The following is a 23,200-nucleotide window of genomic DNA, read 5'->3' as shown; positions in this document are numbered from 1 at the left end:
AACAACAATGAAGGAATCCGATTGTGTGGTTGCCGGGCACCTTCCTCATCCCATTCAGGCTGCTCATGTGACCTTGGCCTTGGCCATGGCTCGTCCATGAGAGTATAGAGTATTCGATATTCGACCTGGACAGATAGGCATCAATCCTTCTGCTGCACCATTCCAAGAAGAGCTTAGAAAAGAAAGCTTCGTCCATAACGCAACCATGAGCGCCTCTCAGCCTCCCCTGCAGGTAACAGAGAGCAAAACCCCAGCCGCCCAGACAGCATACATATAAACTAACCAAACCTCGCAGGCCGCCAGCTCGCTCAAACGCAAAGCCTCCACCGAGCTCCCGTCCGACTACCAGCGCGCTGTCGATACTCTAGAGCCCTTCGATCAACATGGGGTGTACATGGCGACTCTGTACGAAGAAGCATACGCAGAGACAACTGCTGAAATCAAGAAGCTTCTACGGACCTACGCCTCAGCTGCTGCGGGTTGTGCTGCCTCTAATAATGCCGCCGAGGATTACCACCATGATGTCACGCACGAACTCGAGGCTATTCTGAATGACCTTGCGAGCAAGCCTGAAATGTTCGAGATTAACGAGGTGAAGAGTGTGCTTAGTGATTGCGGCATTGACATTGAAGTTCGTCACAATGAAGCTGGCGGGAAGTTCGTGAATGTGCAGTTGAGAATGGGGGAGTGATTTTTATTTCTTTTTTCGTTTCTTGCTATCGAGATACCAAGCGTTTCGCAAGCATTTCTCATAGTCAAAAGTCCCAAGGTGATATCACGAAGCATATCTGAAAGTCCGGAATATCGGCGTAAACACGAAAAAGATCATTTTCAAGTCAAAACAAACATTCATGTTCATATTTATCACCTCGTTCGTAATTGCACAAATACACTTCAAATCACAGTCCAATACAAACGCTTTTGATAGATCAAGAATCACACCCGTCGGTTGCCAGTATTGAAGCCCTCACGCTGTTTAGTAGAAGGGGCAAATTGACCAGACCGCGCTTCATATTCACCCTCTTGGCCAATAGCTTCATTTTTCTTTACGCCCTCCGGCTCGTTGAAGGCGCGATCAATAGCCGCATTGACATTGCCTCGGATGGATTCGCCAGCACCCTGGAAAACATGATTAGAACGGACAGAGATAAAAATGGTTCTCATCGACTCACATGAATGCCAGCAAAAGTTCCCTTGATTGCCTGCCCTATGCCTTCCCCTTTACTCCCAGATGCAGCAGCGCCGGACTGCTGCTGCTGGCCAGACGCAGTTTCCTCGTGCTGACGACGCGGAGTGTACCCACTACCAGTGGCGGGATTATAGATCGATTGCTCACGGCTATAATCAGATCGAGAGGATCGCGTAGGAAGAGCAGGCGCACCGGTTGACGAGCCCCCGACAACGCCGTTGGCGCCGGTAGTAGCAGCGGTATTGGTGCTCTGGCGAGCACCACCAGGGTTAACGGGCTCCTGACGCGAGCCCGTGCCACCCCCATTTGTAGTCTTGGTCGTCATTTCGCCGGTTTTGCTATGCACTCGAGGATCGAGCTTATTCTTGATCCCGGAAGGATGCGGTCCTTGATTGGAGGCTGCTGGGTTCGCGGCGTCCGTCGTTGCTCCAGGATGGACGTTTGTGCTTGTCGTTGTGCCGGGGGCGTATTGAGCGCGGTTGTTGAGGTCGCTGTCCACGCGAGGATCGAGTTTGTTCGCGAAATCTGTCTGATGCGGCCCGGCTGTTTGTTTCGCGGGGCCTGTCTGGTAGCTGGAGAGATTGGGTGCGTATGTCTCTGAGCCTGGGTTTGGTGCTTGGTTCTGCTGGTACGAGGAAGAAGGGGCGTCGTTGTAGTTGTTATACGCCATGGCGAGTGATTCAACCGTGGGACGATACTGAGTGGCGGTGAGTTGCGTGCGCTGTCGAAGTTAGTTTGTTGTTCTCAAGACTCGAACTAAGAAAAACTGCTTTCTTGTACCCTCCTCGCCTTTGCCTTTATTCCTCCTTATATTTGCGCAGGCTGTGCTGCTCTCCTGCAGCCTGCTACATCATCGATCGACTTTTGACGTCATGGCCCCAGACTCCCAGTGACGTTTGTTGCTTGCCTGTTCTTGCTTTTGGTGTTGGCAGTGGGAGCAACACGGGAATAGGCCTCATAGTATCTACAAGGCACTTTCGGTATAAGTATAAGTGAGAAAGAGGCAGAGAAGGTATACTCAATGCATTCTTCCATGCTTGCCGCATGCAAAGAAGCGAGGGAGATGACTAAGCGTGCTGATTAAGCACGTTGCCAGCCTCGGCAGTCGCCTTAAAGTTGGTAGGAGCTCCGCCTCACATATTCTCACCCCTTCGCCGTGCTCTGCTTTCTTATATATTCGCTGGGTCTTTCTCTCACCGAAATGCCGAGGCTCTTTTCGCTACACTATCGCCCGGACTCAGCTTAGCCGGGTACAACTGTCAATCGTCCAACGTGGCATGATCGGTGAGTTGGTTGATTGTACTGTACGACTGAGCGTCAGGTAAAATACGTTCCCCATCATGGCCATCTCCAATAAACAAATCCTCTACGTCAAGAAACCCACTCCGGCAATCGATCCGAACCTGTCGAATGGCACCTTCGCACTCCGCAACAGCTCCATCCAGCTGCCCATTCCCGCAGACAACGTCCTCGTGCGCACCCATTATATCTCCTTGGACCCCGCAATGCGCCAATGGCTCACCGCGAAGCGCTCGTACATAGCGCCCGTCGAACTCGGGGATGTGATGCGCAGCCAGGCTGTCGCCCAAGTTGTCCACGTTGGGGACAACCTGAAGGGCCAATTCAAGACCGGCGAATGGCTGATTGCGGGCACGGGATGGCAAGAATATGCGCTCGTAAATGGAAAAGACGCTGCTAAACAGCGGGCTGTAGTCCCACCGGGATGTTCGCCGACAGATGCCATGTCTGTGCTCGGCGCGGTTGGGCTGACGGCTTACTTTGGGCTTTTGGAGGTCGGCCAAATGCGACAGGGCGACACCGTGGTCGTCTCGGGCGCTGCGGGCGCGACTGGCACGATTGTTGGCCAGATTGCGAAGATCAAGGGTGCAAAGCGGGTTATTGGATTGGCTGGCAGTCCTGACAAGTGTCGTTTTCTCGCTGAGGAGTTGGGATTTGATGTCGCCATAAACTACAAGGATGCGGATTGGAAAAAGCAGCTTCGCGCAGCATGTCCTGACTATATCGATGTTTATTTTGACAACGTCGGCGGAGAGATCCTCGATGCTTGTTTGGGGCTGGCTGCACGGGATGCGCGCTTCGCCATTTGCGGGCACATCAGTCAGTATTCTGCAGCAAGGCCAGAGGGGCCGAAGAACATCATGATGATGATTGTATGTTTGTATACACTCCTCTCTCTCTCTCTCTCTCTCTCTCTCTCTCTCTCCCTGTGCCTTTCTTTTCCCCCAAAACTTACACGGTAACAGGGACAACGAGTCATGATGAAAGGCTTCATTTTCTTTGATTACCACAAACAATTCCCAAGTGCCCTGAACGATCTTCGGCAGTGGCTGGTCGAGGGCAAGATCAAGCGGAAAGAATTCATCATCAAAGGTGGTCTGGAGGCTTGTCCACAGGGACTGGTTGACTTGTACGCGGGTGCCAATACTGGCAAGACCATGGTAGAAGTGACTCCTTTCTCAGAGGCGCTTCCAATCAAAAAAGATGCGTCTCTCTGATCATATATATATCTATTGTCTATGGCATTTGGTTGTGAAGATTGATTTCATTTATAATCCAGGCCCCAGGGCGTACTAGTAGAACGATACCTCTATATATATTTATAGGAGTAAAGCTAGACTAGGAAATCATGTCTTGGCTTTATTCACAATATCATCTCAGTTCATGGACTATCAAACTATCAAATCAGACTCAATGATTACAATGTTCTGACGTAGGATTCAAGCACCCAGGAATCGCCACCACGAAACCATATCGAATGTCATGCTCTATAACAGCTCGGTAATAGATCGCATATAGAGCATTCCATCGACGGAAGAAATAAAATGCTATCGACAGCGCGTAGGCTGACACCAGCAGCGCTGGAGCCAAGAGCATGCCTTGGCCTCTATAAGCACGCAAGATGCCCTATTTCTTGGCATCGGCAACACGCCATCACCACAGCTACAAGAGAGGCGGCAGCTCGTAATAACGAGCAATTCAGGCTCGAGAATCTCTTCAATGTCAGAAACAAGGGTAGGAAGAAAACGCCCTCATGTACTAGCTTATCCACTAACTCCCTTACTTTTCTAGTTGCCCTCGTCACCGGCGGCGGCTCAGGAATCGGCCTGATGGCCACGCAAGCCCTCGCCGTCAACGGTGCAAAGGTATACATAGTCGGACGCACCGAAGAGAAACTAGAGCGCGTGGCCGAGTTATATTCAACAACAGAAAGACAAGGGGGAGGAGGAGGCAGCGGCGGCGGCCAAATCATCCCCTTAACAGCCGACATCTCACAAAAGGGCGAAATAGCGCGCTTGCTCCACGAATTCCAATCGAGAGAAAACAGTCTGTCCATCCTCGTCAACAACGCCGGCATTTCGAGTCAATCGCGACAAGACGTCGAGCGCGAGCAAGCCTCGGGCCTCAAACAAACCCTCTTCGACGACGAGGCCGCCACGCCCGAAGACTGGGAGAGTGTATACCGCACCAACGTGACACAGCTATACTTTATGAGCTCTGCGTTTCTGCCCCTATTAGAGAAATCCAATCGTGGTGCCGACAGCAGCACCATTATCAACATCTCGTCCATATCTGGAATTGTGAAATCGTCCCAACACCATTTCCCCTACAATGCCTCCAAGGCCGCTGCTATCCATCTAACCAAGATGTTGGCTCATGAGGTGTCTAGTTCGGGGCTCAGAATCCGCGTCAATAATATTGCTCCCGGCGTGTTTCCGTCTGAGATGACTGCGCAGGGGCAGAGTGATGAGAAGCAGAAGAGCGAGTTGCCGAGGGAGAAGTATGAGCAAAAAGTGCCCGCGAGAAGACCCGGTTGTGATCGGGATATGGGGAATGCGGTTTTGTTTGCGGCTACGAATCAGTATTTGAATGGACAGACTGTGGTTGTTGATGGGGGGTATGTGTTGGCTGCTGGCTCGGTGTGATTTTCTCTCTTGTTTGACCTAGATTAGGGCTATGTATGATAAACTACTGCGCACAGGCTTAAGATTCCATCATCCATTCCATCATCTATATAGATGTCGCCGAACTTTTTAGTCTATATGAATGGGACCAACTCTCCTAGATAATGTTCAGATCAGTCCCAGACCCTTTTTTTTTTCTCTCTCTCTTATCAGAAAGAAAACACCATTCGCCAGAGAATCGAAGCAAAATCAACCACCGTTTCGTAAAAAAAAGAAAAAAAAAACTTTTATTTCTTCTTTAGAAACCAGACCGCGTATTCTCAATCTTCAGAACCAGAATATCCGTCGCTCCCACTGTGGTCAATTCGTCCATCACCGTGGCAATCTTCTTCTTCTCAACCATAGCACTGACAGCAACCCACTCGGCTTGCTCGAGGGCGGTGATCGTGGGAGCGCGCTTGCCCGGTGTGATTTTCGAGGCGGCCGCGAGTCTTTCACGGGGAATGTTGTATTGACACAGGACGTATTTTTGCGCATCTGTGAAGAGCGTTAGCCAAAAAATAGTTTCTTTCATCAAAGAGGGGAAAAGAAGAGTCCATGAACATACCAATAACACCGCGAATGCGGTTGGCAATGAGATCAACGAGTTCGTTCTTCGTGTTCTTTGACTTGATCAAAACAGCTGTGCTCTGAACAACGGTGTCAATGGCCTTGAGGCCGGCTGCCTTCATTGTCTCTCCGGATTCTGCAGGTCGAGTAGCGTCAGCGCATGGACATGGTTTTGAGAGAGAAAACGGATATTCAATACATACCGACCAAATCTACAATTCCATCAGCAACGCCCAAAGCGCAAGCGGCCTCCACACTGCCTCCGACGTATTTGATCTTTGTCTTCAATGGCTGCGACCGTTCGCTGACACCCTCGAGACCGGCAAAAAACTGCGTCGACAGCGCAGTGAAGCTAGTTACAACATTTCTGCCAACGAGTTGTTTGGCCTCTGTGATGTCGCCTTTCTCGGGAACCTGCACCTGCAGCTTGCACGCTCCGAATCCAAGGTCCAGGATCTCTGTGACCCCCGATTCTTCGCCCTCGGCCAGATTGGCATCATGTTCGCCGACCTGGTCTCTGCCCGTGATACCGAGATCGACACGACCTTCACCGACGAAGGTAGGAATGTCGGCGGCGGGGAGGAAAATTAGCGCAATGGGAAGGTTCTTGACGAGCGCAATGTCGAGTCGAGTCTCGCGTCTAAATTGGATGTCCGAGCCTGAGAGTAGGTCGAGTGTTGATTGTTGAAGGCGGCCCTCTGCGGTTTGCATGCAGTTAGAACATCATATCCATCAATCAAATTTTTATTTGTTCGTTGACAGGGACGTAAAGCATGTACTGACTCTTGGGCACTGCGAACAACAGGCGTCCTTCTAGGCTAGATAAAGAGAAAAACAAAAATCAGTTAGCTCTGTGACCCTTCGAATTACTCTCTGGTACGGACTTACTGATTAACGAGATCCATGTTGTTATAAGAGAGGGGGGATATGAAGCGCAACACGGCGCGGGGTGTGTTAGCTATCGAGGGCCGCAATCAGAATTTATCGGGCCGAACAAAAAGAAAAAGGAAACTGGTCTCAATGGATGCGTGAATTGATCTTTGGTCAACAATTGCAACTGGAATAGCAGTTCCTGTGTATGCTTTACTTTCTGAAGCAGTGCGGAAAGAGCAGAATAGCTTGCAGTGTTGTTGCTGTGCAGGAAACAATGAGATGAGCAGTTCGTTTGCGGCGACGATACCGGCGGGGCCTGACTCATCGTCGCAGCCTGGCTTTTCAGGCATCGCACCGAGGCCACGTGCAGGCCGTTCCGCTTTTTGATCATTCATCTTTCCCACTACGAAGACGAATTCGCTTATTGGGTTCTGGCTGTCGAAAATGTCAATTGATTGTGATCAGCGATGAGCTTCTTCGCCTCCTAAACAGATGCTCATCGGTGCTGATACTTATCTTGGATCTAATCCTCAGTCAAGCAAGGAGCTCCTGTATCGTCAACTAGATTTTCACAGCGCAGGTAGAACCGACCGCATGAAGCTGGGGACGATGTTATTGTCATGGGCTCACCCACCGTGTCGACGCCGACACCTGTGCATGTGGATGATATGAGCGCTGTCGTCGATAGAAGGAGTTGGATTTCATCGCCTGGATCTCCAATTTCCGTCGTGCATCTTTCACCGCCGCCAATGCAGGCGCATATTATAGCATCCTTGAGCCCAACCTTATCACACCGCGCGGGCATCTTCTGGGTTGGCTTGTGCCACAGTAGGATTATGCTCTGAATTTGAAGCAACACATCGGAAGGGCTGTTTTCTTCCAATACATTCCAACTTTTTCAAGGCCAACGGCTTTCCCATCCCGCCAACCTGGTCTCCGGAGTCAGTCACTCGGTCAACGCAGTGCCAACCAACATGAAAGCGCCGAACACGATAATTCCATCGCCGAACATGTTGGATCTACCGCGAGGACCAAGTTTAGATAAAGAACCGAAGATCTGCACAGTAACAGTGGCTGTCTTTCCGGCAGCTGCAGAAATGTCTACTCCTGTGCAACGTAGTTGAGTAGGGGATAGTTCTGAGGGCTTTATGTATGTTGTGAAATGGGGACCAGTTTGGAAGAAGACCATGGAAATAACGTAGAGAAAGACCGCCAGAGGGGTTCGCGAAGGGGCGGCAAGGAAATGAAATACTAGATCAAGGGCGACAAAAAGAGGACAAACACGATCAAGAAACCCACCTGCTGGATTGTCCGAGGTGAGAAACGCCCAATGAGAAAGATCATACTCATAACCCTCAAAACAAATTTGAACCAAGAGACAATGATAAGTGAGCGCCATTATTGAATTATAAGGCTGGAATAAACGTCCTTGTTATTGGCGCCGTCGAAAAATTCCTAGTAGCAGAACCATGTCAGAGAAGTACCCTCACCCTCTTTCAGATGATGAGTGGCTTTCATGCAAGTCCTCGCGGGAAAGCATGATCGGACTCAATGCGGAGGATCGCGGTCGATAATTGTTTGCTGCTATACTCCCTGTGAAAGCCACTGCACTACTTCCAGTAAAGATGCGAGTCCCAGCTCAGCTGCCATCTGCTGCTGTGGATCAGGATGGATGCCTAGCTAGTACCGTTGTGACAGCTGCGCCATAGTTTTATTTAGCTTATCTTGTAGCCTGAGCAAGTGCATTTGGTTTGACATTTGGACGGCTATTATATATCCCTGTAGCTGCGAGTTCGTTACGTAGTTAATCCTGTGCCTCGTTTGTATTGCCCAGGTGCTCATAGGCTCGAGCGTAACCCTAACAGCCAGTAATTCCGCAAAATAAGTACCATGTCATGTTTTCTTTGACATACTACCCACCTTAATCAGACACCGACCATTAGTCTCTCTCTACTGTTTTTCTACTGTTTAAAGAGCATACAATTTGGTCACCATTGTATTGTATTGCGGCACACCCCTTTCCCATGCGTCGACTGCGCCGCGGAGGCACGTTACCTTATCTTTGCGGCACAGACACAGCATCAACCGATAATCGATTGGTCCTCGAAGTACATCTTTCATTAAATCACATACCTGTAAGCGCCATAATTACGTGTGACTACTCCAAGGCTGACTTCTATCTCGAATATTTAAGTCCTGGGATGTTCTCCTGATTTATGTTTTAGTCGCGAACCTATTTCGAAGACAAACTTCACCTCACAACTGTACGAACGCCCTTTTGCTATATTTGAAACTACATGTATTGAACAAGGACCTTGCTAGGATTCTCTATAGTCTACTTTCTAGACACCGCGAATATTAACCTCGACAAATCATGGCTTGTAAATCCAACACTTACGGAATAATCCAGGACGGAATCTCGGATGAAAACCACCTGACTGAATGGAATATCACAAGCCGAGACCGCGAGATTATTGAGCTACTCGAGAGTTTCCACGAAAATTGGAGATCTGTTTCAGATATTTGATCCAAATGCCAGGATGTCACTCGAAAGGTTGGTGAACTTTAAATATGATTATGGATGGCTATGGCTAATCGAGATGTCTCTACAGATAGCTTCTAACTCGAAGCTTCCTCCAGCGCTCTATGTGGTCGCATTATGATCAAAGAAGGATACTAAGCGGGTCTGAGTGGATGATATGAGGCTCGTGTTCAGAGTTAGGCTGTGAGCATCAAAAGCATCGTTGTTGCTAGTCACGGGCAATGAACACCTGGTTCTTATCACAAACTTACTAGAAAATTGGATCTGCTATCCTCTGCTCATAGTTGTCAAAGAACATATTGGTCTCTCGGCGTAAAGATCGATCTCGTTGTCTCACCAGGCTGTATTCCATACTAGTTCAAGGAATAATACTTTTAGAAATTACGTTAACCTTAACATCCACATTGATACATCAAACGTAATTATGTTCCTTGGTCAAGTGATTGTTCTCGCTTAAATGCAAACAAGCTTGCACGTTCACGATATTCCTAGCTCCAATTTCCTACAGCTCAGGGCTGGCTACCGCAAAAATTTGTTTCTGGGCATCTTTTTTCGACTTTTCAAACCCTCAATTGGCTCCGTTTGTTCAACAAGTTTGCAAGGATTGGGTAGTATTAATCAAATCGAAGTTTGGCAGCTAACTTTAGGAACGGGGGCTTTGGCTCGAAGTGCTGCGAAGTACTAGGGACGCCCGGTCAACGTCGTTGACTTATTGAACAACATTCGATTGTTGGGCTTTATCGCCACTAGACTCCAAAGTAATTGAGAAAGAAAAAAAGTAGAGAATAAATGTCTGGGGCAATTTTTGTTTTGTCTATCTATCTCTTTAAGACTCAACGAGGAGTCGATTGTGAATCACCGGTATGGGAGATATTAACGATGTTCCTTGCAAGCCAAATGAAGAAGAAAACTTCTTGAAGTACATTTAGATATGTAAAATCCAGATTATTCAGATCATAAAGGAGAAAAAATACAGCTGCTGCCTCCAAATTCATCCCTGCTTCTGGTCAATTGCAAATCTCAGCAATATACACGGAGTCATGAATACAATTTAATTGCTACAGACTTATTTAATAACCACCTTATCGGAGACCTGGATTAGTCATGCCACTAGGACCTTAGACTCTGCATGTCATACAAATAACATCCTTCGTAGCCCCGCATTCAGTGACTCAAAAATTGGTTTACGAAGTAAGTCGAATGTTAGATCAATTTGTTATGCGGTTATCCATTTGTGGGTAAACACCAAGCCCCTCACTTTCCAGTATTTCCCATGTGTACTCCTCGAATCCCTGTATTGAGCTCCTTGTTAAATTTATCTTTACAACTCTCGCCAACTCCACTATTTAAAATACTAGCTCAACCTATATAAGCTTATACCGCAGTATCTGGTACTCGGGCTCATGCGTTCACTTTTTTCACTTCTTTCTGATCAAGCTCATGCTAGCCACGAGTTCCGTCATTTTAGGGCTTTGATGTTTTTCCTCTTTCGGATAGCCCCACCCAGCTAGCGCTGGGCGCCACACAGCAGCGCCGGATTAAACGCATTAGCCGCGCCAATACGACAACCCGGCGGTCTCACGTGGGCGGCTTTCCCTTCCTCGGAAGGTAACATCGACTGCGTAGCTCGTTGGGCGCAGGCGCTCATTGGCCCGCATTTTCGATCTACCCGCAGATCGTCAGGTCGCCTTGCCGATTTAATCACAGAATGTCCGCCTTGGGTACCACCTTGGGTTACAGGCGCAAGCTTCTGTACAATGCGTTGATACAAGTTGAAAATAAAAAAAGAAATAGCGCAGCGGGGTTATAAAATGCAGTTGCGTTTCCAGTCTGGAATTGGGTTTTCGGCTCGGATTCTAGTTCCGCGGTTGAAAACCTCTCGACTTCTTCGTTCATATACCTATTTGTGTACATATCCCTAAAACGACAGCAAATATGAAGTTGCTCACCCTAGCCAACTTTTCTTTACTTCTCGTGGGCGCTGTCGCCGCCGAGCCTACTGTCTTTCTGATCCGCCATGGAGAAAAGCCATCAAACGGTGACACTGGTCTTTCTGAACAAGGCGAGGAGCGCGCTCAGTGCTTAACTAGTGTCTTTGGTCCAAGCTCCGACTATGATATTGGTTATATATTGGCTGAGAAGCCTAAGTCTGGTAAGTAATCAATCTTCCTTCGGCTGGCAATAGGCGATTTGCTTTTGAGCAATAAGAGCTTTAACCTGACATAGTCTTTTAATATGAAGATGGAAAGCGCGACCGTCCTTATCTTACTGTCTTACCCCTGGCCGACGAGCTTGGCCTCACCGTTGACACCTCATGCTCCAAGACTGACACCAAGTGTGTGAAGAAGGCTGTCAAGGCCTACACCGGGGACGGCAACATCCTGATCTGCTGGGAGCATGGTGAGCTGACCGACATTGCTGAAGAATTGGGTGATAGTGATGCTCCAGAGTACCCTGATGATGAGTGAGTATTTCCTTTCCGTATTTGATTTGCATATGTGAGAACGAAATTTAATCGGACTTTGAAAATAGCTACGGTCTTATTTGGACACTTCCCTACCCATATAGCAGCATTACATCCATTACCGATGAGAACTGTTCCGGTCTTGGTCAATAAATTCAGTCCGACTTTTCTGTGGGATGTTTGTTGCACAATACGACGAGCTAGAATAAAGAGGCGGCAAAACAAGTGAGAGAAGGGGGGAAAATTACGTTACATTATGGTCAACACTGTCCAATTTCCAATTACTCAGCACATTATCATAAACGGATGTATATAGCTCTAATTTGCGGCATCAATCATAGCACCTTTGTCCCTATTTTGGCTGTTAGTTATTGGTGTTGCCGGGTTTGACAGAACGGTGTGTGGAGGGGGCTCTATAAGTAACACAGCACCCTGCGGCTATTTTGTTTATCGACTTTCGTCTATTTCGTGTGTACGAGTGTTTTTCCAGATCTAAGAGCAAGAATGTCTACTTTTATGCAATAACCCTAAAATACCAAATGGGGTTAGCCAGGTGCTAACCAAACTAGGCTTAATTATCAGGAAACCGAACCAGTGTACCGACTCGCTATCGACACTCACGGATTAACTTGTAAATAATCAACCAGATGGTCACCGTCATATGAACAAAGCTGTCCATTTGACGTGTCTCATAGCAAGCTCTTCTCCAGGCCATCTCCGCATGGAACACAACAGCCGACGTCGACATAGACCGCGTGTGGCCAAGGAGAAGCGCAAGCGAGCGGAACAGGCGTACATATAGAAGTTCTTCCGTGTTTCTTTCTCTGTCAGGCTGACTGACTGGTGTGTAATAGATGTGAAAGATGCCGGCGCCGCAAAAGTCGCTGCGTTGTTCCTAATTCTGATGCCACCTCTGCTGCGTGCAGTCGGTGCGCAAGCAGTAGGCAACGTTGCTCGCTGATGTCAACTGAGTCAGCTCGAGATCCTGATGTGGTTAGGTAAGTCGAAAATCTGACTCAAGCAATGAAAATAAATAGGCTGCTGAAGTACCGTGACAGGGCTGAACCAGTCAGAAGGCCGGCGCAAGCTATGCCTACAGAGACGCAGCACAAGACAATAGACATTACAGCTGCTGGTTCCACATCGGATGTATCACCAGAAGATGCCGCCTCGCTAGGTAGGTATCTTGCTCACCCCCATTGTTGCATCTTACCTCGCTGATATGCGACATAAGATCTTGACTGGTCCAACGCCCAAGGAGACTTTATCCCGCGAATCCGGGAAGCCATGTTCCTCAGCCCAGGGCACAGAGATCCGATTCGGTTGTACGAAGGGAACGCATCTCCTCTAGGATCTACACCTGAACTACATATTGATCAACGCCTTCTACGAAATACTGTCAAGGTGTTTCCACCCAAGCAAGTGGCGGATTTCCTTGTCTCCACGTGTATCGAGTTTGCCTCTGATAGCTTTTTTTACTTTCACCAGACAGCATTTCGGCGCGATCTGGATAGCATTTACGCCAGCCATGATGACCAGCCACTTAACTGCTCATGCGTTGTAATAAGTCTTATGGTCTTTGCGTTGGGCAGCCAGTTTGCACATCTCGCGTCGAAACCCTCGCCAACCCCCCGGCCCGATCTCAGCTATGATCCTGGCGTGACCTTTGTCGACAGTATCCATCCTCTCGTTCCCAATCTCATCCAGGTGCCGTCTATTACCTCTGTTCAAGTTTTCTTCCTGATGGCCATCTATTTCTTGCCATCCGATGCACGAAACCAGTCTTATTTCTACATGGGACTGGCTCTGCGCATAGCCATCTCTCTGGGTATGCACCGTCGCAGCACGATGAAATATTGCGCGGATCCTAGATCTGCTGAGATAAGCAATCGACTGTGGTGGTCCTTGTATTCGATGGAACGGTACGACTTGACTCTTATCACTATCATTTAATATTCGGCTTTCTATTCTTACGAGTATTAACATACACACACAGGCTTGTCAGCGTCAAAATCGGCCGGCCGGGGTTCATCAGAGAAGATGAAGTGGACGCCCCCCTTCCCACAGCACTTCCGGCTCTGGATGAAGTACAGATCAATAACAATATTCATCATCAGATTGCGAATGCGTCTCTCACGCGGATATTAAGCCGGCTGGTGCAAAAGATGTATATTCCACCGCCCCGCTCCTCCCCCGCCTGGATTATTAAGGCTCTTTCTGACGCTTGCTCAGAAATCTTGCCTTTATTTCTCAAACACAGACAGCCTCACGTTCTCTTGAGGTCTTCAAAAATGAGCTTCACCATTGGCAAGAACAGCTGCCACCCACTCTTGCCCTGGAGAACCTGCTCTCCAAAGGGCAAGAGATGAAGAGCCCCCGTGCGGTAGCCCACCTTCACCAAAACTATCATATTGCCTGGATCATCATGTGCCGCATCCCATTGCTCCGAATCGTTCGTGGCCGACTGAAGCGGGTCCTCGTCGACACCTCGTTCAATGAACCGACCGACCCGACCACCATTGAGCATGGCCGACTCTGCGTGCGAGCTGCGAAAGAGGTTCTTCAGCTTTTTGAGTTGCTGTGGGCTAAAGAAAGGCTAGCGCCATTCTCCTTCACTGATTTTCACGGCTGCAGTACGGCAACGACCATCATCTTGCTTGCTGGCATTCTTGAGCGGGACTCGGAATATAATCGCTGGGTAGATTTTGGGCTGGCTTCGCTACGGTTCATTGCGGCTGAGAACCGCATGGCCAGGGTTGGAGTGCAGTGTGTCGAGCACTTTCAGGCTATTGCTGATGAAGCGGTTATGAAAATGCAGCATCGACTTCGTCGACCACCGGACCTCGTGTCGTCAGAAACAGGCTCTGGGTACGACTCCTGGCTCCAATGGCTCGCGGAAACCGGTCAAGCAGGCCCGAATGAAGAACAGAGCGGCGACGACAACGACAACGATTGCGATGACGAAGGCGAAAACGAAAATGATAAAACGCCATCACAGTATGACACCGTGGAATCTGTAACGGGAAGAGCGGAGGTACATGGTAGCAGCGTCCTGCAACCGACCACAGAGTACATGGATGCGATCTCATCAACCTCTCATGACCCTGACTCAGAAGCTCCTGCCACACTTCCTACGATGATGGGCTGGACGGATGCACCCCTAACATCGGCCTATGACGATCCGTTTATATTGGGCCTGACAGGTCTTGATGTGATGAATTTTAGTAATTGGAATGACTTGTGATTGTGCATTCTATTTTCAAGGAAAGAATTGAATAATATTTGGAACTATGAGTGTACGTGACTAGTAAACAAAGGAAAATTATATCTATATAGGGTCGAGGTTATCATAGTCTCACTAATACGTGCTCATTCATTCGATAATCCTCTGTAGAGCTGCGATATCTTCCGGTAACTTGGACCACCGGCTTGCGTGTACGTAACCTTCCTTGATCACAGCCAACAGATGTCGGTCTGGGTCGTCAAGGATGGTGATATCCTGCAGTGGGTTCTGCGTCAATACCAACAAATCGGCGGCAAACCCCGGCTTTATCTGACCGAGAAAAGCCTCCTGTTTGCACAGGCGTGCAGGATTAATCGTCGCGCTCTGGAGCACCTGCAGTGGCGTCAGAACCTTTGCCCGCAAGGAAAACTCCTTGGTCTGCGCGACACCCATAGGGCCAAGAAGATCGGTCCCGAAGCAGATCGTGACGCCGGCGGCCACGGCAATTTGCAGTGACTTGAGCCCTGCTTGAAGGACCTGCTGGTTTTTCTGCACGGATTCCGGAGGTAAAAAACCTTCCCATTCAGGCGAGGACATTTCCGAGTATGTGATCAAGGTTGGGGTAAGAAACACGCCTTTTTCTGCCATGAGAGCGGCCGTAGGTTCATCTAGGAGATTGCCGTGCTCGATGCCCAGCACGCCGTTGTCGATGGCATGGCGAATGGATTCCGGCGTGTATGCATGCGCTGTGACATATGTTCGACTGTTGGCCGCCACGGTGGTGATGGCCTTGATCTCCTCCGTGGTGAACTGCAGGTTCTCCAGCGCGTCGGTTGGACTGGCCACCCCTCCCCCGGTCATGATCTTGATGAAATCAGCGCCCATTCGAAGCTCCTCGCGAGCATACTTCATGCACTCGGCCACGCCGTCGACCAGGCGGCCCAGTCCCGTAATATGCCCGCCACAGCATTCGTGCGTATCATCTGCCGAGCGGAAATCCGAATGGCCGCCCGTTTGGCTCAACGCATGTCCAGCGATAAACAGGCGAGGACCTGGGAACACACCGTCGGCAATGGCTTCCTTTAAGGCTAGGGTCGCGCCTCCGCAATCCCGGGCTGAAGTGAAGCCTCGCCGCAACATCTGCTGGCAGACAAATGGCTGGCGCATCTTCGAGCGGTCGGGGGCCATCTTGATGCTATCTGCTAGTCCCCTGCCACCGGGAGTCGACGTGAGATGGACATGGGCGTCGATGAGTCCAGGACACAGATAGCGGCCACGAGCGTCGATGACAATTGCGCCTGCCGCTAAATCACCGTAGTCGTCCGTCGAGCTTGTCTCAGTCACCGATTCAACCACGCCATGGCGTAGAATAACCGTCGCATTCTCGCGGATTGAGCCATCTACAGGATCGACCACGTTGGCGTGCCGGAAGATGTACCGGCGGGCAGGACTTCGCTTCCAGGGCTTGAGGAAATCCTTTGTCACCATGGTGGTTGTAGGGAGTTCAATGACTTTGGCTCCTGTGCCGGGACTTGCTAGTATTGATTTATCTTATCATCTGTCGCAAAGTAAGATGTATTCATGAGCAGTGGATCTGACGGCATCGTCGGCACGCGTGCCTACAGACGGGTACGTGTACCCGTCCGCAGCCCTGTTCCCGTTATCGCGAAACGAATGCAAGTGTCTGATAAGGTTAACTTGACGTCGTGGAGGGCTTGCTTACCATGTCTTTATATAAGACCCTTTGTCCGACAGCTCCTGAACGGTGGTCCGCTATCTCCCTCCCTCGTCAGATCGCGACATGGATACCTCAAACACGCTCGAGAAAAAGGACCACGCGCTGTCGGACACCCAGGTGGCCGATGGATGCTATGTGGAAACCTGCTCATACACTCCGGAAGAGGAGAGGAGGGTTGTCCGCAAGCTGGACTTGGTGATTCTGCCCATGGTAATAATGATTCATACTGATGTCCCGAGAGAGAAGCTTCCATTGGACTGACATGCAATAGATGTGCTGGGTCTTCTTCCTCCAATGTATGTTGGGTAGAGCTTGAACCTCTGCGCTGGTCACGGGCTAACGTGTCTCGCACAGATCTCGACAAGCAAAGTCTCAGCTATGCATCAGTCTTCGGCCTCATTTCCGACCTGAAACTGGAAGGACGGCAGTATTCCTGGACCTCGTCCATCTTTTATTTCGGTGGGTCAAAATGTCGAAGTCCCGACCTGCTTCATGCGTGTGCTGACTGAATTCATTGCCTTCACCAGGCCAGCTGGTCTCCGAGTATCCTTTTATCTATCTGATGAGTCGACTTCCGCTGGCGAAATTCGTTGGGGCTACTGTGTCAGTCATCTCTCTGTATGCCCCGTCTAAGGAGCTTCCCTTATTGACTGTCGTAGCTTCGTCTGGGGCGGTATATGCATGTGTCTTGCTGCACCGCAGAATTTTGCGGGCTTTGCCACCGTTCGATTCATACTGGGATTCGCCGAGGGTGCTGTCTCTCCTGCCTTTGTCACGATAACCAGCATCTGGTACCGCAAGAGTGAACATCCTATTCGTGTCGGGTTAGTCTCGTCTTTTTTTTTTTTTTTCCCTCTCTCTTTTTGGCCGTCCTTCGCCTTTCTTCCTCTAAACTGAGTATAAAAATAAAAACAGGATCTGGGTCACCATGAACGGATTAGCCCAAGTTGTGGGCTCACTGCTCATGTACGGCGTCGGCAAGAACGGCAGTCTCAGCCTGCAGCCCTGGCGGGTTCTCTTCCTCATCTGCGGCGCGATGACAACCTTTTTCGGCGCAGTGTTCTTCTTCATCGTCCCCAATGGAGTCAGTGACGCCTGGTTTTTGTCACCGCGCGAGAAGGAGATCCTCATCGCCCGTATGGCTGCAGACCGAGAGGGTGGAGATCGTAGCAACTTCTCTATAAGCCAATTCAAAGAGGGCCTGTTGGATATCAAGTCATGGTTTGTCTTTGCGTTCGGGCTGCTCGTGACGCTGAATTCTTCTCCCCTCACCGTAGGCTCTCCTTTCCTCATGGGTACGATGTGGTATGGGACCATGGCTAAATCTTGATAAAATAGTTCGCCTCGCTTGTCATCAAGAACATTGGATATGACAAATTTGATACCCTCTTGTACGGCTCCCCGTCTGGAGCCCTTCAAATTTTGTTCATTTGGATCAGCGTTCTGGGCTGCTTAGTCTTCCCAAAGAACCGGTGTGCGGTAGTGCTGGTTCTCATCATTCCGCCATTGATTGGTAACATACTTCTGTTAAAGCTTCCTATATCTGCGGGTTGGGGAGTTATCGTCGCTTCGTGGCTAGTAAGTAATAAGACACGTGTTCTGGACCAAAACCTACCTCTTCTTCTAACCTCACCACCTCCAACCGGACAGGCCAGCTTGATCTCCGACATCATGACTATTATTCTTAGTTTGAGCGCGTCCAACGTCAAGGGCAACACCAAGCGTGCGATGGTGAATACCTTTTTCTTCATCGGCTACTGTGTTGGATGCATCGCGGGACCGCAAGCATGGACGAAGGCTCCCCGATACCTAGCCGGCGTCATCCTAGACATCGTCATCTGGTGTTTGCTGTTCGTTGCCATCTCCGGCTACTGGTATGTGTGCTCTAGGGACAATGCTCGGCGGGACCGCGAACAGTCGAGCGGCGGTGCCGTCATTGACTCCGAAGGCATCGACATGACCGACAAGGAGGACCAGTCTTTCCGTTATTCCTATTAGTGAGTTGCCTTGAAGACCAGCTGTCGATACCTAGATGCTCAGAGGACTATCTTGTATACTCTCATACTTTCGATTCAGCATGATTTATAGAAGAAATCAAATCAATCAACTTATATATGATCAACTTGGCACATTTTTCACAGGTTGACGTCTTATCTGCATCAACCAGCGTATAGATATTAAATAAAGGCTTATCGAATCAAAGGCAATCGATTAATTGTAAGTATAAAGACCGTGACTCATTAGATAAATACTCAACGGGGCAATCTTCTGACAAGAGTAGTAAATATTACCTAAATAGGCAATTTATTCTCCGTGTCACCAACAGCATTACAATTTCCCTATCTCATTGCAGAGCTCAAAACAAACATAAAAGAAAAGCAGAACATGACCCAAAAAAGGAAAAGAAAGTAATAGAGAATTCGGATAACTGCCAAAACACATTACTTGCGTGGTATGATTAGGCGATCGATATAAGGCGAGGGAAATCTCGGCATGCGCAAATCAAGACCACTCTGGAAAACGGCATCGACACCCTGCAATTCGAAACGAGCATCGAACAAATCAAATATATCAACGTACCCTGAGTTCGCGACACCATTGTCGACAGCACTACAGCTCACTTCGGGGTCATAAGGTTGATTGATTTCAGAATATGGCGGTGGCTGCGAAGACATGTTTGGAGAAACCTCGGTGAGATTCTTCCTGTCTTGGGCTCGATCCATTTCTGCTAATGTTGCTCGCCCAACTTTGGCCATCATGTAAGAGATGTAAAAGTGTTCTGATAGTTGGTCTAGTAGATCACAGGTCGATTGCAGCTCTGATCGTGCACGTTGTCGGTACAATGGTACCTTGTTGTACCGCATCTGCTTGTAGTAAATACTGAGTGATAGCGATACAGCATATGGGACAAATGAGAATATCATGAGCTCATTTCCGTATTCCTGTCGTACAAGAGAGGTGATTCTGGACGCTGCAAGAAGCTGTCGTGCGCGATTATGTGTCGGCTTCTCTCTGTTTCGGCATGAGACAATAACAACTGCAAGGTACAGCACCTCAATTGTATCTGACAGGTATCAACACAAGGCCTAGGATAGGAAGAAGAGGGAGAGTCGATTATACTTACTGAGGAACTTATCCTCCAGGTTAGCACCATGGGCCGATATCACAAGATCCTCAAACCGAGGACAGATAAATTCAGTCTCTGCGGGCTTCGTGTTCTTCTGCGGACGATACAAGTCTATGACTTGGTTGAGTTGAGAAACGACTCTTAATAGTAGTCTGAAAGCAGGACTCTGAGCTTCGATGCACTCATTAAAGTCTCTGCCTATATCTCGTTCGTGCATCGAGACCGGCCGCCCATGGATTGCTGCGTTCATTCGGTCTATAGCCCAGGCACAACAGAGAGCAGTCACCGCATGCTCCTCTTCATGCTTATTCTCCATCTGAACATGAAGGCCAAGTGTTTGGACAAGCTGTATCATCTTGGCACAAAACTGTGCCGCTAATGTAGGGCCTTCCTGGCCTTCGCTGTAAAGTGATAATGCACCCAACGCCTGGAGCTGCACCATTTTATTTGTTATCGTGCCAACATCAATGACACAGCGCATGGCGCAGAAGAGACGGTTTGCGAATAATCGAGGGTCCAGTAGTAAATCATCCCTGCCGCGGAGATATAAAAACTCTGTACACTGAGGGCTCATTGAGGCAATCAAACACATAGCTTGTGAAAGTAAGATTTTGGAGTTGCGGTCAATATCGGTCTCGAACGACTTGATGTTGACGATTGGGAATACAGGATATACTTCCTCTGCGTAATAAGTCAGGAGTTTGGAAAGAGGTTGCTCGGAAGGAAGCTCGGAAAAGCATTCTTCTTCAAGAAGCGAGGCCAACAATTTCTGAGTAGCTGAATTTGTGTTGGAGAAGATTCCTTCGGGCATAATGGCGTCACCACTCACTCGTTTGGGGGTTCCGCTGGCTTTCAGATTTTCGACGAGCCAGGTTCCAGTGCTCTGTGTAGCTGGCTTGGAGCTGCTAACGGTTTGGTAGGCGCTCTCTAGGTTTAAATCTCCTGTAGCCGGTCTGGAAGCATGCGAATTGTCTTCGGGGGATGCCTCTTGTGTGTTGGAACTTGAACTCGCAATCATCTCGGTGCCATTCCCGGATTGAGGTTGAGCAGAAGACAGAGGCGAGGCCACAGAAACGTTGGAAGTGTCCGAGATGCTGTCCATATTAAGTTCCGAACTCAGAATATGAGTGCATGGCCTTCTTCTTCTCAGGCATGCCTCACAGGTGCGGAGGGACTGCCTTTGTTTGCGGACCCTTGCCGCCGCGATGATTGTGTGCAGCCTCATTTGGGGATGCGGTTTGTGTTTCCTTTGGCTGTCTTGGGAATTTTTTTTCCCCAACATTGCACTTGGGATGATTAGGGGTTATAAACGAAAGGGCGAGGCAGAGAGAGGACGAAAATAGCCCTCATTGCCTAATCGGGTTAGTCCGAGGTGATGGTTGATAGTTGATACTTAAGCGCTGGGCAGGGATGGCACTGACACGCCACCGAACTACACTAATTATCCCTCGTAGCTCGGCGGCTATCTGACCAGGGCCAATAGTTTGACGTTCTGAACAGGCTTGTTTTCAATTCGTTAAATCTAATGCAGAAGGCTTGGACAGAAAACGCCAAAGTGGGTGGGTATCATCCTCAGCGCTTAGAATCTACCTATTGATTCTCTCGATTGGAACTGATCACACTAAGCTTCTCCCCTCAACAAGGACTCGAAATCACGTCTGAATGCACTGGCATTCTCCAGGTACTTCACGATAGCTGCTGCTGTCTCGCGAGCGCCAAACTCGCCGAGGAAGAAGAAATGGTTACCAGGAATAGAATACGATATGTGTGTCGGCACAGAATGCACCATCTCAATCAACTTATCCCAGGTGCCATTCCCCACAATCTTGTTTAAGCCGTGATCTTCAATCTCGTGCATCAATTTGCGCGTCAACACAAAGCTCCACGTCGCCTGGTCGGTAAAGACATGCCGGGCGTCTAGGGGACTGTTCCCTGTTAATGCAACAATCATGGGACAATGCTGGACCTGGTCCACAGCTGCATCCTCCGTTGACGTCAAGTCATCTTGCACGAAACCGCGACTATCGCTGTCATAGCTCAGGTGACATCCCGATAAACTCACGGGCGTGGCTCCGCAATATTCGCTCAAGTAAATCTCATCAGGCACGATGACTCGTCCGCCATTCCATAGTTGTCCTTGTTCTTGCACCTGTCTAGCAAATGATCCGAGCACATTTGACAGCTCTGCGTAGCCAGCCGCCGTGCTATTAGTCTCTCGCTTAGGGGGTCGTAAGCCATAGATGCCCGGGGTGGCCGCGAGAGGCACAAACAAGACCACGTCGATTCCAAGGGACTGCGCCGCCGCACTGAACGGCATCACTATCCTGCCGCCCATGCTCCATGCTGTAAGCACCACCTGATTGGAGAGGCCGTGCTGTTTAATAATTCTATGCGTGACCTCTGCGGCTTGCTTCCCCCAGTCGCGGGTCCGGAAATGCGGCGCAGTCGCCGGCATGATTGTGGGCTCGCTCTCCAGGGGATATGAAATCGCCAACAGGCCGTGGCCATGGCTGTTCAGCCAGTACGCCAGAAAATCCCTTGGTTCATAGCCCTGGTGCCCACCGTATGCGACCCGAGCGTTATGCACATTGCCAGGAATGAATACGACCAGTGGCTTCTGCGGATCGCCTGCGAAGAAGTTATACAGCGTGGGGAAGCCGGCGACTTCGTCCAGCTGCTCGCCGTCGTACAGCTTTGGCTGGAGACTTTGCATCGCTTGTTGTTATGGTGACTATTCGGGATAATATCGAGGCATCTCAATCCCTACAGGAGAGTCTGTCCATCCGGCATCGGCAGGTTCAGTGAAGCTGGTTGATCCAATAGCCGAGAGCCGGTAACCCTAACTACCCCTCTTTTGCAGCTGTACGAAACCCTCTCGCCATTAGAGGATTTTGGCACTTGTAGAGACACGATATCCCTCATCAAGCTTCGTAGCCTCGCTCTCTTCGTCGAGCTTTATGAATGATTGGCTCTGTTGGCATGGTAGTATATCCGCAGAGTCATTTCTTTTCCCTCAACGACTCGCCACCAGAGTTACTCCTTTCTCGAGTTTTAATCTCTCCTTTATCTCCAAGAAATAAACACACACCAATAATATGGGGGATGTCTTCTGCCCTTGCCCTAACAGGAACCTCAGCGCTAACCTGGTCATGCAGGTTACCAACCAGCCTCGCCAATCGAGCACACCCCGGCTTAGCGCCCATAGTGAAGTGACAGTCACACTGGAAAATCGAGCTAATGAATTCCCGACGCTTCGAAAAAGATATAGTAGTTCGTGGTTACCGGAAATGCATATTATCTCATCACACAGCTGGCGCAGTGTGACGCTTTGGTCTGCACGCTATCCATATTGTCTCGGCGCTTAATAGTCTGTCGAGCATCGATGGATGATGGCAAAATAGTACACCCCGCTATGTCTGCCGGCGTATAAAATGCTCTGGGCTGTGAGCCTAGTAGAATGTTCTTCGTTATCCAAATTGTCATAGACAGGCGCAAAATACACAACAGCGGCT

The 23,200-nt window shown here is 49.3% G+C and overlaps 10 protein-coding genes across 10 annotated transcripts; 5 read left to right on the top strand and 5 right to left on the bottom strand.

Annotated features, from left to right (window-relative positions):
- Positions 1-205: 205 nt before the first annotated feature.
- UA08_02474 (hypothetical protein) lies at positions 206-691 on the top strand (the record flags this gene model as incomplete). Its single annotated transcript, XM_020264520.1, has 2 exons — positions 206-232; positions 296-691. 2 exons carry the CDS (start codon positions 206-208, stop codon positions 689-691), a joined length of 423 nt encoding a protein of 140 aa, XP_020122307.1.
- Positions 692-936: 245 nt separating this feature from the next.
- On the bottom strand, positions 937-1,859 carry UA08_02473 (hypothetical protein; the record flags this gene model as incomplete). The annotated part of the gene is made up of 2 exons (XM_020264519.1): positions 937-1,119; positions 1,173-1,859. The coding sequence occupies 2 exons, from the start codon at positions 1,857-1,859 to the stop codon at positions 937-939; spliced, it is 870 nt and encodes a 289-aa protein (XP_020122306.1).
- A 670-nt stretch (positions 1,860-2,529) lies between these two features.
- On the top strand, positions 2,530-5,226 carry UA08_02472 (hypothetical protein; the record flags this gene model as incomplete). The annotated part of the gene is made up of 5 exons (XM_020264518.1): positions 2,530-3,360; positions 3,454-3,617; positions 4,053-4,222; positions 4,280-5,105; positions 5,190-5,226. 5 exons carry the CDS (start codon positions 2,530-2,532, stop codon positions 5,224-5,226), a joined length of 2,028 nt encoding a protein of 675 aa, XP_020122309.1.
- A 184-nt stretch (positions 5,227-5,410) lies between these two features.
- Positions 5,411-6,626, bottom strand: UA08_02471 (ATP phosphoribosyltransferase; the record flags this gene model as incomplete). The annotated part of the gene is made up of 5 exons (XM_020264517.1): positions 5,411-5,649; positions 5,720-5,857; positions 5,925-6,419; positions 6,505-6,539; positions 6,610-6,626. The coding sequence occupies 5 exons, from the start codon at positions 6,624-6,626 to the stop codon at positions 5,411-5,413; spliced, it is 924 nt and encodes a 307-aa protein (XP_020122308.1).
- A 914-nt stretch (positions 6,627-7,540) lies between these two features.
- On the bottom strand, positions 7,541-7,993 carry UA08_02470 (hypothetical protein; the record flags this gene model as incomplete). Its single annotated transcript, XM_020264516.1, has 2 exons — positions 7,541-7,701; positions 7,894-7,993. 2 exons carry the CDS (start codon positions 7,991-7,993, stop codon positions 7,541-7,543), a joined length of 261 nt encoding a protein of 86 aa, XP_020121895.1.
- A 3,078-nt stretch (positions 7,994-11,071) lies between these two features.
- Positions 11,072-11,753, top strand: UA08_02469 (hypothetical protein; the record flags this gene model as incomplete). Its single annotated transcript, XM_020264514.1, has 3 exons — positions 11,072-11,288; positions 11,378-11,600; positions 11,669-11,753. 3 exons carry the CDS (start codon positions 11,072-11,074, stop codon positions 11,751-11,753), a joined length of 525 nt encoding a protein of 174 aa, XP_020121896.1.
- Positions 11,754-12,321: 568 nt separating this feature from the next.
- UA08_02468 (hypothetical protein) lies at positions 12,322-14,844 on the top strand (the record flags this gene model as incomplete). The annotated part of the gene is made up of 6 exons (XM_020264513.1): positions 12,322-12,392; positions 12,455-12,598; positions 12,638-12,777; positions 12,835-13,522; positions 13,597-13,767; positions 13,833-14,844. 6 exons carry the CDS (start codon positions 12,322-12,324, stop codon positions 14,842-14,844), a joined length of 2,226 nt encoding a protein of 741 aa, XP_020121889.1.
- Positions 14,845-14,973: 129 nt separating this feature from the next.
- UA08_02467 (hypothetical protein) lies at positions 14,974-16,311 on the bottom strand (the record flags this gene model as incomplete). The annotated part of the gene is made up of 1 exon (XM_020264512.1): positions 14,974-16,311. The coding sequence occupies one exon, from the start codon at positions 16,309-16,311 to the stop codon at positions 14,974-14,976; it is 1,338 nt and encodes a 445-aa protein (XP_020121890.1).
- Positions 16,312-16,624: 313 nt separating this feature from the next.
- Positions 16,625-18,559, top strand: UA08_02466 (hypothetical protein; the record flags this gene model as incomplete). The annotated part of the gene is made up of 7 exons (XM_020264511.1): positions 16,625-16,771; positions 16,833-16,857; positions 16,916-17,020; positions 17,089-17,164; positions 17,221-17,385; positions 17,477-17,834; positions 17,900-18,559. The coding sequence occupies 7 exons, from the start codon at positions 16,625-16,627 to the stop codon at positions 18,557-18,559; spliced, it is 1,536 nt and encodes a 511-aa protein (XP_020121887.1).
- Positions 18,560-19,002: 443 nt separating this feature from the next.
- On the bottom strand, positions 19,003-22,401 carry UA08_02465 (hypothetical protein; the record flags this gene model as incomplete). Its single annotated transcript, XM_020264510.1, has 3 exons — positions 19,003-19,625; positions 19,686-20,782; positions 21,311-22,401. 3 exons carry the CDS (start codon positions 22,399-22,401, stop codon positions 19,003-19,005), a joined length of 2,811 nt encoding a protein of 936 aa, XP_020121888.1.
- Positions 22,402-23,200: the final 799 nt, after the last annotated feature.

This window comes from Talaromyces atroroseus (assembly GCF_001907595.1).
Source record: "Talaromyces atroroseus strain IBT 11181 chromosome Unknown scaffold_2, whole genome shotgun sequence".
Taxonomy (NCBI): domain Eukaryota; kingdom Fungi; phylum Ascomycota; class Eurotiomycetes; order Eurotiales; family Trichocomaceae; genus Talaromyces; species Talaromyces atroroseus.
This window is presented reverse-complemented; position numbering and strand designations above follow the sequence as displayed.